At 51.2% G+C, this 12120-nt stretch overlaps 5 protein-coding genes across 5 annotated transcripts; 3 read left to right on the top strand and 2 right to left on the bottom strand.

Moving 5' to 3' along the window:
- Positions 1–2212: 2212 nt before the first annotated feature.
- Positions 2213–2684, bottom strand: COL26b_006056 (uncharacterized protein; the record flags this gene model as incomplete). Its single annotated transcript, XM_053178882.1, has 3 exons — positions 2213–2266; positions 2328–2580; positions 2641–2684. 3 exons carry the CDS (start codon positions 2682–2684, stop codon positions 2213–2215), a joined length of 351 nt encoding a protein of 116 aa, XP_053037189.1.
- A 971-nt stretch (positions 2685–3655) lies between these two features.
- COL26b_006055 (uncharacterized protein) lies at positions 3656–4580 on the top strand (the record flags this gene model as incomplete). The annotated part of the gene is made up of 3 exons (XM_053178881.1): positions 3656–3821; positions 3879–4416; positions 4469–4580. The coding sequence occupies 3 exons, from the start codon at positions 3656–3658 to the stop codon at positions 4578–4580; spliced, it is 816 nt and encodes a 271-aa protein (XP_053037188.1).
- A 1002-nt stretch (positions 4581–5582) lies between these two features.
- COL26b_006054 (uncharacterized protein) lies at positions 5583–6796 on the top strand (the record flags this gene model as incomplete). The annotated part of the gene is made up of 3 exons (XM_053178880.1): positions 5583–5622; positions 5692–6243; positions 6318–6796. 3 exons carry the CDS (start codon positions 5583–5585, stop codon positions 6794–6796), a joined length of 1071 nt encoding a protein of 356 aa, XP_053037187.1.
- Positions 6797–8010: 1214 nt separating this feature from the next.
- COL26b_006053 (uncharacterized protein) lies at positions 8011–8997 on the top strand (the record flags this gene model as incomplete). The annotated part of the gene is made up of 1 exon (XM_053178879.1): positions 8011–8997. One exon carries the CDS (start codon positions 8011–8013, stop codon positions 8995–8997), a length of 987 nt encoding a protein of 328 aa, XP_053037186.1.
- A 288-nt stretch (positions 8998–9285) lies between these two features.
- Positions 9286–11688, bottom strand: COL26b_006052 (uncharacterized protein; the record flags this gene model as incomplete). The annotated part of the gene is made up of 3 exons (XM_053178878.1): positions 9286–9619; positions 10858–11447; positions 11500–11688. 3 exons carry the CDS (start codon positions 11686–11688, stop codon positions 9286–9288), a joined length of 1113 nt encoding a protein of 370 aa, XP_053037185.1.
- Between the last annotated feature and the right edge of the window lie 432 nt (positions 11689–12120).

Raw genomic sequence — 12120 nt, 5'->3', positions numbered from 1 at the left:
GCAGATAGATTCCAATGCCCAACTCTCCATGGACGCGGGGATTGAAGCCGAGCACGGTGCTTAAGCAGGTCCGGCGAGAAGCTTACCTGGTGGCACTGCGAATGACAACAATCTGTGACAATAAGCTCCCGTTACCCCATCTTGGAAGCTGGATGTGGTCCCGACCCATCAAGCCACCCACTTCACGACTCGCCATGCCTGCTTTCACCGCCGGTGGCCGGAGTTGTCGGAGTCGAAACCAGTTGTCAGAAAATGATGAGGCGCAAGACGCTGCTTCGGAGAGATTCCCGGAAATGTATATCCAGAAAGTCAACGTAGGTCCCGCGGAAACCGCACCCTCCAGGTAATCCACTTGTTACCGACACAAGTACGGATCGTTGCAGGGTTATGAGATTAATCAGATGGTGTCCAGATAACCAATGACATCCACCATCGTCATCACGGTTTTGGAACATTACTGGACATGAAACTGTTGCAGGGAGATTGTGAGCAAGATAGATGGCACAGGCTGGGGTTCCGAGGACTCGGAAAAGGTACGAACGGCTTGTTCAGCGCCTCTGCGAGGGTGCCCAAAAGGGATACCTTGTGTAAACTTAATCAAAGGTATTGCGTTGTACAAGGGTGCTCCCATCCGTGGACCATTGGAGCTGAAATAAACAAGTCAATGCTGATTGGTGGAGGAAATTAGGATCACCTGTGGGCTCCAGCGTGCCCCAGGTGTTGTTAATTCACCATGGAGACAAAGCGGAAGTTTCCTGCCCAAGGTTTTGAGTTTATGCCATCAGGCTCTCAATTCGAAACAATTTTGTCTGCCATTTCCCTTATCATGTCCATAGCTGTCCTGGAGCCCCAAGCTGAGCAGATGCTTACGTTTACCCGAGTGAACAAGCTTTGGTAAGTCTGCCCGCGCTGTAGAGCATCCTGAAATGCCTGTCGAAGTAAGACTTGGCATGTTAAGCTTATCTAGATTGTTGTTCCCGCTGACCAAGAGCCTCACCCCTCCGGCTGTTGGTTCCTGAACAGCTTAGCCGTCGCTGCACATCGGTCTGCAACATCTATTTCTAGCCCGAAGGCCTAGCCTGACAGCCGCACTAATCGGACGAAGTCTCACCGTCTGTGGATATTTGCGCACTTGGGCTGAGCTCAACGTTGCACCGAACCTCCTCTGAAAGAGAAATCAGCTGGGGCCTACCCGAACAATGATTGAATCTCAGCGAGCTCATTAGCTGAATTGACATGGGGCATGCCTGAAAACTTAATTGCCGTCTACCCGACGTTAGCTGAAGCCCTGTAGGGTGCACTTTGGTAGGGCGTAAGTAACCCTTCAGCCCAGGGGGTCACTGGACCAGCCCCCAGCCCCGTTCCGCATACATGACTAGTGCGCCGTTGAATATCTTTCCGTTTGTGATTTACACTCCAGGGTAAATGGGCAGAAACCGGCAATATCCTCGCTGAATCGTTATTGCTGGGCTGCTGGCAACCAATGTCGGCATTTGAGAATATTACAGATTGTTTCAACGTGCCAAGAGGTTGGCATCTGGGCACGTGGGCAAGGGGAACTGTTGGAATGGGCTCCGAAGTCGTTGTTCTGGTGTCATCTGGAGTCTCAAGGCCCACCCCCGCGGATGCCAATTCTGGGCGGAAGTGGCAAGGCTTGGCCACTGTATCGGCAGCCCACAGCGCTGCGTGGGAGTGCAACGTTGGAGTGGTATTGCTGTGCAACTCGCTTTGGGGGCCGCGAAGCAGGTTGATGATTTCAGGTCACGGGATAGCGCGACTTCACAGGTTTTAGAAGAGAATTACAGAATTCAATGAGGATTGAGGGAAGAAGCACATTGAAGTCGAATTAAGAAATGCACTTTGTTTGAACAGAAACGCCGGCGCATTTGCAACTACCGAGTCATCTTTTTGCCTTTCGCTACTGCGCAGGCTGAAAGCCAAAACCCTGATGACGACATGTAAAAGTTGGCTTGTGCGGCAGCAATAAACTCTAAGTTATTATGCATCAAGATAAAGTGTGGTGAAGTCCCGAAAGTCAAAAATAAAGGTGTAGTTGAACGGTAATTGATTGTTTCGTCGAAGTAAATACAGTAAAAGTGAATATCTACGTCCAGAAGAGAATCCAACCACACTCCCATGGTATCAAGCATCTGCATCCATTAAAACCATTCCAAAATTATTCCGCCTGCGGCTTCGAGCAGCGTCAAGTTTCTTAGTTAGCCTCAGCTCCCTGGGCGCCACACTTCTTCTCGCAGTAGTAGGTCATCTGGTGTAAGGCTTCAGTCAGCGCCTGGTTTTCAACAATAAAACGCTGTCTCATCACATACCTCGTCGCCACCAATGTGCCAGCCGCCAGAAGTGCACTGGAGACCATCGAAAGTGCAGTCAGGGCACTTGTCCCACTGCTTGTTGCCGGTGTTGCGGTTCTTGTAGTAGCCGCAAGCACACTGGGTAGCTGTGGTATCGATCTCGTAGTCCTTGTAGGAGCCGTAGGTGATGCCATAAGGAGTTCCGTTGCCAGTGCTGCCGTACGTTCTGCTCTGGACGCAGACAGCTGCGCTGTGGAGCTTGGCGAAAGCACTGAAGTCAAGTCAGTACAACCGTGAACCATGAAGGAGCTCGCGTGGAGGTGGAACATACACGGTGGTAAAAACCGCAAAAGTGGCGAGCGTGGAGATCTGCATATTGGATTTGCGTTGAGGAAACAAAGGTAGAGCCTTGTGTGTAGACGGGAAGACTGAGTCAAGTGGAAGGGATGATGTGGACAAGAAGGTTTGATGAGTGGTTTGAGTTGAGTTGAACGGAACGGCGAAACCGAGTGTTGAAATAAATCTTCGGTTTGGGAAGTAAGACATGAGATCGAGAGGTGTTCGCCTAGGAACCCTGATAATGGCATCTCGTAATGACTCTATCGTGTGCCTTTTCCTCTTTGAGGCGTGGGCAATCTATTGGATACCGGCTATTGAAAACATTACTCGTTGGTCACGGCGTTGAATCCCGCAATCTTAGTGGCATTTGGGGGTGATGATAATCGGGCTGTCACCTTGGGAGTTCATTGAGGCCTCTATCTCAAGGAGGTTGACCGACCACAAAGTCACTCTCGTGACGGCTGCTGAGTCGTGCGATATGGGGGCTGCTAGGCCCAATTAAGAAAGTAGGTCATAGACGTCTGAGGTCGGTGCTCCAACCAACGACGACACGAGGCTGATCATTTCTGTGTGGCATCGCAACGAAGGCTCGCTGGACGGTTTGTCGGGACGGGGTCCAGGTATGGAGAAGATCGGCCCCTGAATAAACCAGGAAGGGATCTCAAATCTGCCTGGGTTGGTCCACCCAACGAACAAGGTCCAGGGTGACCCATTCTACGGGGACAGGCTTGTAGGGAATATGCTTGACTAGTGACCGACACTCGGATGAACGCAACCTCAACTCCAGACGATCTAGGCGGAGGCCAGCGGGCGGGCGCGCCACATTGTTGATCATTGATGTGACTGCTGAAGCTTATCTCTTGAGTCGGAAACACCAGGTCATGATACTCTTGCAGATATCTATAAAACCTCTGAAGAATCCCGCCAAGTATTGTCTATTCCTCATCACTCTCATCCTCATCCAATCACTCCTCTCTGGTCTCAAATATCCCTTCAATTTGCCCAACATGGTTTCTACTCGCATGATCGCCCTCCTCTCGGCCTTCGCTGCTGCAGTCAGCGCCGCGCCCGCCCCCATCGTCGCTGAGCAGGATCCCGCTCTTAACATTACCGAGACCCTCGACCGTAACCTCCGCAATGGAGAGATGGTTGTCTTCGGAAAGGGTGGCAAGAGTAAGCGTGTCTCAACCACCGGAATTGAATTGTACTGACCGTGTATCACTTTTACAGCCGCTATCATTACTCAGGACACTTGGAACCTTCTTCTGAAGGTTGAGGGTGTTGAGGCCGAGACTCCCGAGATCGACCACGACTACCTCAAGGCTGGCGAGGGTCTTGCCGAGATCCCCGTCAACCACACCGACCTCGCCCTCGGCAAGCGTGACTGCAACGCCAACTACCAGTTCGTTGTCGACAAGCAGATGCGCTTTGTCGACTGGGACGTGCAGATGTCCCCTGTCGTCATCGGTGCCGGCAGCAAGGGCATCGACATCACCATCTCCAAGTCCTACGCGATTTCCAACGGCGTCACTGCTGGTGGCTCTTTCGACATGAGCAAGCTCATTGAGAAGCTTGGTCTCACTTTCAAGGTTGACTACTCTCGCACATGGACTACCACTCAGGGTTACCTCATCCGTGGCACTGTCGACCCTGGCTACACTGGTGTCGTTATCACCCGCCCCTGGACCAACCGCAAGTACGGCCGCACCTTCCAGGGCTGCGTTGGCGCGCTTAAGCAGACTGGTACTTTCATGGCCGACTCTCACGAGTAAGTTTCAACCTTTATCGATTAATTAAGCTTGAGCTAACAATATCTTCAGGGATGGCTCTTACGAGGGTGTCACCTGGGTTGGCGGCGCCATCACTGCCTGCATCAAGAAGCAGAGCTCCATCCCTCTGTCTCGCTGCAACGGCAGCGGCAACTTCCGATAAATGGCCTCATGCCGTACCTGAATGTCTCGAGCCTGGGGAGGTAAACCATACCCGCAGGTATCCGAGCTACATCTGCAACGACACCTTCCATCGCGGTTCGCAGCGCGGAGCCACGGCGCATTATGAGCAAATTGGGAATGAGGGAACGTGGATACCCATACAAACTTTGTAAACAATTCTTCTACTGTATTTAGTTTTGGTGCGATGAACATAACATAACACCGGCCGTCTAGGCCTTAATCAATTTAAGTGGTACCCAAATCCTCTTTTCGACTACTTCTCTCACGCAAAATCATTTATCTCGTGAAATATTTGTGAGTCATGAAAAGGCAAGCCACATATTAGGAGGCTTTAAATCTCAGGAAACCACTGGTAATAGCTTGGTGTGATGCTCAAGTCCACCGAATATGTGCTATTCAGCTCCAAGAGTCGTGCTCCTATTAATTCATGGACAATGTCCGCCGTCACAGCACTCTTGAACGACCTCATAATCAGACTTGCACGCATCCTTAGTAAGTATTATGTGACATGCCAAAGACACAGATCAACAAATGATAGGCATGTGCTGGAATAAGGCTGGATTGCGTAGAGGGACAGGGATGATTTGCTTCTGAAGTATCATCCAGGCAGTCTTCAACTTTTCTCAATTGTTGGTCAACATCCCCCGAATAATTGTGCATCTCAGATAAAGACTCAAAGTCATGCTATTCTTAATCAGAAAACCGTGGGAAGAGGGTGTATTATTTTACTTCGGGCCTCGCAGATCGATCTGCCGACTTAGACGGCGTATTCGGGCCCCATTCCCAAAGGCCCCACTTCGGGGCCGAAGGCCGGCCCGTCAGGAACCGAGGGAAAAAATAGAATAAAAATAAAACAGGGTTCCGATCGACGCGAACGCGTCCAGAGCGCGACAACTTACAGAACCACGAACTTGCCTGTCGCATCTCCAAGCACCACATTCCATTGTCACCAAAAGTAATTCTTTGTCCAAGCGCAGCAAACATGCCTCGAGGCAGACCCCGCTCAAAGCTCTCTGAGCAAGGTAAGTCTGCCAGTACTCACCCCCACTAATCCATCTTATCAGGTTCACCGCTAAATCTTCAAGATGCAGATTTCCCGTACGAAACGATCAAGAAAATTGTCGGCCATACCATCGACCCCGAGACTGCCCTTGTGACCCTCATTGCACTCTCAAAAGGCAACCGGATTGACGTGTCTGAATGGGATATCCAAGAACATCTTCCTGGGCTTCTCTACGAATACTGGGCTAGTTTCAAGGGCCAGACACGTCAAGACGTCCTCAAAATCGGCGAGCTTTACCACCCCTACAGACTTCTCAAACATCGTCGCGTTCGCGGACAGTGGCAAGTGCTGGTACAGTGGCTCGGCTACTCGGCCGAAGGCGAGGATGTCTCGTGGGAGCCCGCGAACAAGATTCGCGTCGACGCGCCAGACGTGTTGATCGATTATTGCGGTTATGTAGACGATGACAACGTCAAGGCTGCACTTCTCGGCCACTTGCGCATGGAGGAGTCTGCGGCCGAGGCACAAGAAGTGAAACCCGCAGTTGAGGCGGTTGCGACACCTGCCAAGCTCAGTGCGAAGCGCAAGCGTGAGAGTCTCGCCGAGCAGTCCGAGGCCACGAGCGACAAACGTCGACGATGTAAGTTTCTCGGGCTCTTGCTTTGCTCTTGCTTTTTTCACTGTGCTGGAATACTTGCTGATGATGCCGAACAGCTTCCAGATACGAGTTGACGCCCGCCACGAAGACGCCCGCGACCAAATCCTCCGCCACAAAGCGCAGACAATCACAACCCCCGGCCGAGGCTGCCCAGGCAACCCCGAAATCCACGCGGCGACAGTCCAAGATACTTCCAAGCGACGATGCCACCCTCATCGCGTCTCCACAGCTTCCAACGCGCCGAAAGAGCACACGCGCGTCCTCTGTTGCACCTACCTCCACCCAGACCCAACGTCTCAGCCCGGCGGACATCCCTCGGACGATGCTGTGGTTCATGGATGACTTCACAGTCGGCGACATGCAAAAGGTCTGCCGTTTCATCGACGAGCACTGCACGGGAAAACTCCGTCTTCCGCTGTACAGTGGCGGTGACTGGGACGGAAAGGCTGCGAGCGGACGTTGGGAGGACGTGTTTATGGTGAGCCCGTTGGGCCGCCTCGGCCGGTACGACAACGACGAAGAGAAGGAAGAATAAGTGAAGGTGTGCCGGTGTGGTGGTCTATTTCGGCGTTATGGGATATGCTATGGCCTAGACACTTGTTCTGGCAAAAGACTGCTCCGATGGCCTCGGGCGCCATGTTGTATCACTTCCTACTTTTTATTAGACAAGGCCGAAGTAGGTCCTCGACGAATTATGACTTTTGTTTGTTTCGTATATTGTAGTATGTTCTAGGACCCCCAGTCTGAATTTTGACGGGTAGGTAACGCCTATGGTTCTCCCACGGAGTCCTAGGCTGCCTACCTTTGTTCCTGCTCCCACGGCATCGTCCAATTCTATCTCCATTTCCAAGTTATGTGCTCATCGGAAAGAAACGATTCAGAAGGCACAGTTACCGGGGTAGACGGCCCAATCTTGGCCCCTTGGGATCATATGCTTTTTTGCTCCAGTCAAGCGGCAACAACCTCAAACAACAACATCTTTGGACACGTGCTCGTTGGCCCTTGGCTACTAAGCTACGTCCAATCCGCTGGCTGAAGACACATGCGCGAAGCCGATGTCACTTGAGGACGCGTCTCCCGCCGCCCAGTCCCACGAAAGGTTATCTTGCCAGGCGTGCAGACATCAACACACCTGTTTGTCGCACACGTTTCATGCGACAGCAAGGGGGCCAACCGGCGTACTGATTAGTTTGTTTCTGAGATACATGAGCCCGGTCTAATTTATTTGTCTTTTGTCCTCCCGAAGATAGCGCAATCGTGGCAAGTCTTCCGCCCTTCCGACGTTACGCAAGAAACCGCGGAATGGTACTGCCGGCAAATTACTTACGGAGCAGTTTTGGTTCCCTCGTCAGACTAGGATGCTCAGAGCTCCCGTCATTGTCTGGTGCTATCTTTCCATGCACTTCCATTTGTTATTATTTGTTATTTACCCTCGAACATTGCGACAGCCCCTTCGAATCCTGTTTTTGAGGCGAACTGCCTTTAAATGAGCTGTGGTCACTTCGTTTAGCGGTGCGCAACAACAACTTCAACATGACAGTCCTCAGAAACATCACGTCTCGGCGGCACCACGCAGCGAATCCTTCCAGATCATCACCTTACCCCTCAATCAAAGATAATCCTCATATTCCACATGACACACCTTCTACAGCGCAGCTATCTGAAGGCCCAAGGACAGCCTCTGGTGTCAAGAAGCTGACGAAAAGAGTTGGTTTTATTTCCACCGGCGGCACAATCGCTTCCATCGCCATGGATGAATTCGACTTTATGGACTACAACGCTACAGACAAACGCGTTTCAGGACAACGGATACTTGATCAGAGTGGGATCTCGGAGATATTCCATGGCGCTAAGCCGGTCATCCACGACTTCCAGCCTCCGATCGACAGCACCGCTATACAACCTCAAGACTGGTTCATGATCGCCCAGACATGCAACACGATGGCTCAGAAGGGATACCCGAAGGACAAGATCGAGGGCATCGTCGTTGGCCACGGGACTGCTAGTCTTGAAGAAACAGCCTGGGTTCTCTCCCTTGTTCTGGATTTAGACATCCCCGTCGTCGTCACTGGCTGTATGCGTCCCCTGAATGGGAAGTCCTCCGAAGCAGCTGCCAACCTGTTGGCAGCCTTTCGAGTGGCGTCTCATGAATCTTCGAAGGACAAGCACACGCATCCCAACAGTCCTGGCGTTTTTGTGGTCATCAACGATGAGATCCACTCGCCTCGGACCGTCACTAAGACGAATACTCTTCGCGTTGGAGCTTTCCAATCTCCATGGCGAGGGCCAATCGGATACGTTGATGGAGACACGGTCAACATCACGTCGCAGCTTCTAAGTTCTCCCAGCAACAAGTTCTCGCCTGATCTGCTGCGTGATGGATTGCCTCGTGTGGATATTGTGTACAGTCATGCCGGTTCCGATGGAGCCATGGTGAGAGCCTGCGTTGCTGCTGGTGCTAGAGGAATCGTGTCGGCCGGGTTCGGACCAGGCTTGGGCACACCAGCCGAGATTGCTGCCTTTGGTGAAGCCATTGAAGATTCCAACGGGCAAGTCACTGTGGTGCAGTCGTCAAGGCTTGGAGCGGGAGTGGTTGTGGACAGCAAGCAGCACCAAAAGCTGGGCATTATCGCTGGGAACGATCTTAACCCTCAGAAGGCTCGCATTCTCTTGGCTCTGTGTCTTGCAAATAATTGGACTCATGATCAAATCAGGAAAACATTCGAACTTGCATAACGTTAGTGGCTAGAAGTTGGTTGTAGGAAAAGCTCGTGATACGGACTTCTTGTTATTGCACCGAAAACCAAATTATTTATGAGTACTCAAAACATTCACAATTTAGGCATCATCTCAAAGAACCAACAGATCTATCGCTTTCGTAGATTGTATGCTTAAACCCTTTTGATGCGCCTCCTCTAGTCTATATTCTCGAACCCGTGACACACCTAAATACACAGTAGAAGAAACAAATTAAATCCAAGATGGTGCTCTAGCCCTAAACTCCCTATGACAAATGCGGCTTCTTCATGCAGACTGCTGCTCCGCCAGGCGCTTGGCGACCTGCGATCTAGTTCCTTTGGCAGGTCCATCATATTCATCCCGAGCACGTTGAGATGTTGCCCATCGGAGGAAGTGGCGCTTGAAAAAGGTCTTGAAAGCAGTGCCACCATTGTTCCAGGTTTCCGGCCAACACTCCTCATCAGAGTCAGCAGTAGAGAGCTTTGCCATTTTCTTCGCTTCTGAGACGTCGCTAGTGCTAACAAGGTCGACCTGCTCGTTGTTGGGATCGTTCGACTTTAGGTGAGTGATGAATCGCTCGACTTGACGAGCGCGCATGGCTTTGAGTGCGGTGTTGTTTCTAGGCATTGCGTAAGGTGGGAAAGCTATCTAATCTCATCTTGTTAGCATTTGCAATTGGGCGCAAGGTTTGTTTCTTACTTGCTGACGAGCTTGAGGGTGGCTTTAGGACTTTCTTGATTGAGTTATTGGCCTGAAGACTGAAATGTTGTATGTTTGAGTTGCTCTTTTCTACCGCTTTGATGAAAATGGTATTGACTGATTGTGTGTATGTCTGGTTGGTTGGTTGGTTGGTTGGTAGGTCGGTCGATTTGCTTGGTGAACTCGGATGAAAAACGCGAGGAGTCAAGACCATTTTATCTTCATCGGTCTTCATCGAAACTTTCGAGTTGACATTCACTCCCAACATCGTCCCTTCCCACCATTGTGAGGTCGTGTCAACAGCTTTGTCACGTGAAGCGAGGTCAAACACGGATCTTTGAATCGACATCGGACTCAAAAAGGTGGCCTCGGCCATATTTAATTTTGAAAAGATGTCTGATTGATAGATAACAGGCCTTGTCAGATCTCACCTCCCATGATGCTCAACCGATATCTTCTTTTCTCAACTATCAGATTCTACGATCACTCGGCCTTCGTTAGCATGACCTCCATCACAGGATAATGATTTGGCCGGCGCCGGCTTGAAACAAGGGCCCATTCGGATTGGTGACAGCTGAGGTAAGGTATCCTCCCAGACGGATCCGACGACAATGCCTCACCTGTCAGCTGTTGCCCTAGTTGGAAACGTCTCCCTGTCTCATCGGCTACGATACCCTTAAAACCATGCGGATGACGTTACGCGAACTGGCCAGCGACCCTTGTGTTATCACCCCTCCCAGCGATCCTACTAGGGGCCGCAGTCACAATTCACTCGGACGGATGGCCCGTTTCCAGGAGTCATTGACCGAGAGTGTGGCTTTGTTTAAACGACTTGCTTCTGCTACAATGCCCTTCTGCGCCGTCAAAGAAAGTTCAGTCCCTGCAGATCTGCCTCGTCTGATCCTTCACTGGCACCTTACAACCATGAGGCTTCCCCAACTTATATCGCATATCCCATGTCCTAGGCCTTAGACCTCAGCTGTCCCTTTTTCTTCTTCCGAATTCTCAACGCTCGGGCTCTGGTACTTTTTTGCCCTGCTTCTCCTTTTCCTCCTCTTTTTTGGCATGCCACCGCTGGCTGTCGATGGCGTAGACATTGTCGATAATGGTTCAGATATTACAGAATAAGTCTCCTCATCCTCCACCTTTCCAACATACATCCTCTCCATCTTCTCCTCCAAGGTGACCCCGAATTCCTGGACAGGTTTTGATGGAGCATCGACTCTCTCTGGACTGAAACTCTCTGGCTCTGTCGAGTTTTCTCCTTTTTGTTGAGCCGATTCATCTTTCTGCTCAGCTGTTGCAGTCACGTCTTGCTCTGGCTGGGGCTCTGGTTCAGGTTCTGGCTTTGGTGTTCTGAGTTCACTTCTGATGAGCTCAATCTCAATCACCACGCGACCCTCTTGGCCAAACTTCTTTCTCATTCCATCGCCGTCGAAGTCATAGTATAGACCCCAAACGCCACTATCCTCAAGAACGGCACAGAATCCTTCCCAGCCGCAGAAAGTAAGTCGGCGATCTTGACGGGTGCAATCCCAGGGCCCAGTCAGGTTGGCATCTGCCACAGCACGAACACCAAATTGGAATGAGTAAGTGAGAGGGTCCATAAACACCCAGTTCATGATTGGTGCTTCAGGCGTGATGGTGGTCACCAGCCCCGCGTACCGAGAGTCGGGATAAGGGATGTAGTATCCCTCGAAGGGATGGCCGAAAGGGACATCGTGAGCGGTGCCAGTGTCAATGTAAAGCTGTTGCATTGTCAGATCATCTGTCAAACTTTGTGGTGGGGAGGTCACTTACCCTGTCTCCGGATAGTACCACCCGCCGCCCCTCGAGATAAGGGCTGTACTGGGATGACTTGGGGCAGTGGACAATAAGGTTGTTCTTCCGACTTCGATGCTCCTCCTTTCGGGACTTGGCCATGGAGGCTTTGATGCCCTCATGGGCACCGACGGCCGTGCCGAAGCTGACTAGGAGTGACAGAACCATCTCCACTTGAGCGTCTCAATGATTTGCAAGGTACGCTTGACAACGAGAATCGAAAGATAAATAACGGCCCATGGGAAGCTCTCGATGAGCGCCTGAATCAATGCGACAAGGGCAGGTGAGCGCGAGAAATGTGTTTGCTTTCTTGTCAAGTGACAGTTCTCGTCGAGCAACATGTCTCTTTTGCTTTGAAGGATGGATTGTGAGGGTCGTTGAACATCGGCTCAGACGACGTGGCAATGGGGGTTTACTGTGGTAACGATGGTTTCGGGGGATCTTCAACCCCGTTAAGTCAGGGTGTTGCTTGAGCCGTTTCACCCTTTTGAAACTTCCATAAGATCAGAACAGACGTTGAATAAGTTGAAGATTATCGACTGATGTTTGTGGAACGCGCCGGCAGGCACCTGGTAGATGTGCCAAATGCTACCGCAGTGG

Source organism: Colletotrichum chrysophilum, assembly GCF_026319265.1.
Source record: "Colletotrichum chrysophilum strain AFK26 chromosome Unknown scaffold_43, whole genome shotgun sequence".
NCBI lineage: Eukaryota > Fungi > Ascomycota > Sordariomycetes > Glomerellales > Glomerellaceae > Colletotrichum > Colletotrichum chrysophilum.
Note: the sequence above shows the minus strand (reverse complement) of the source record. Positions and strands in the feature narration are given on the sequence as shown.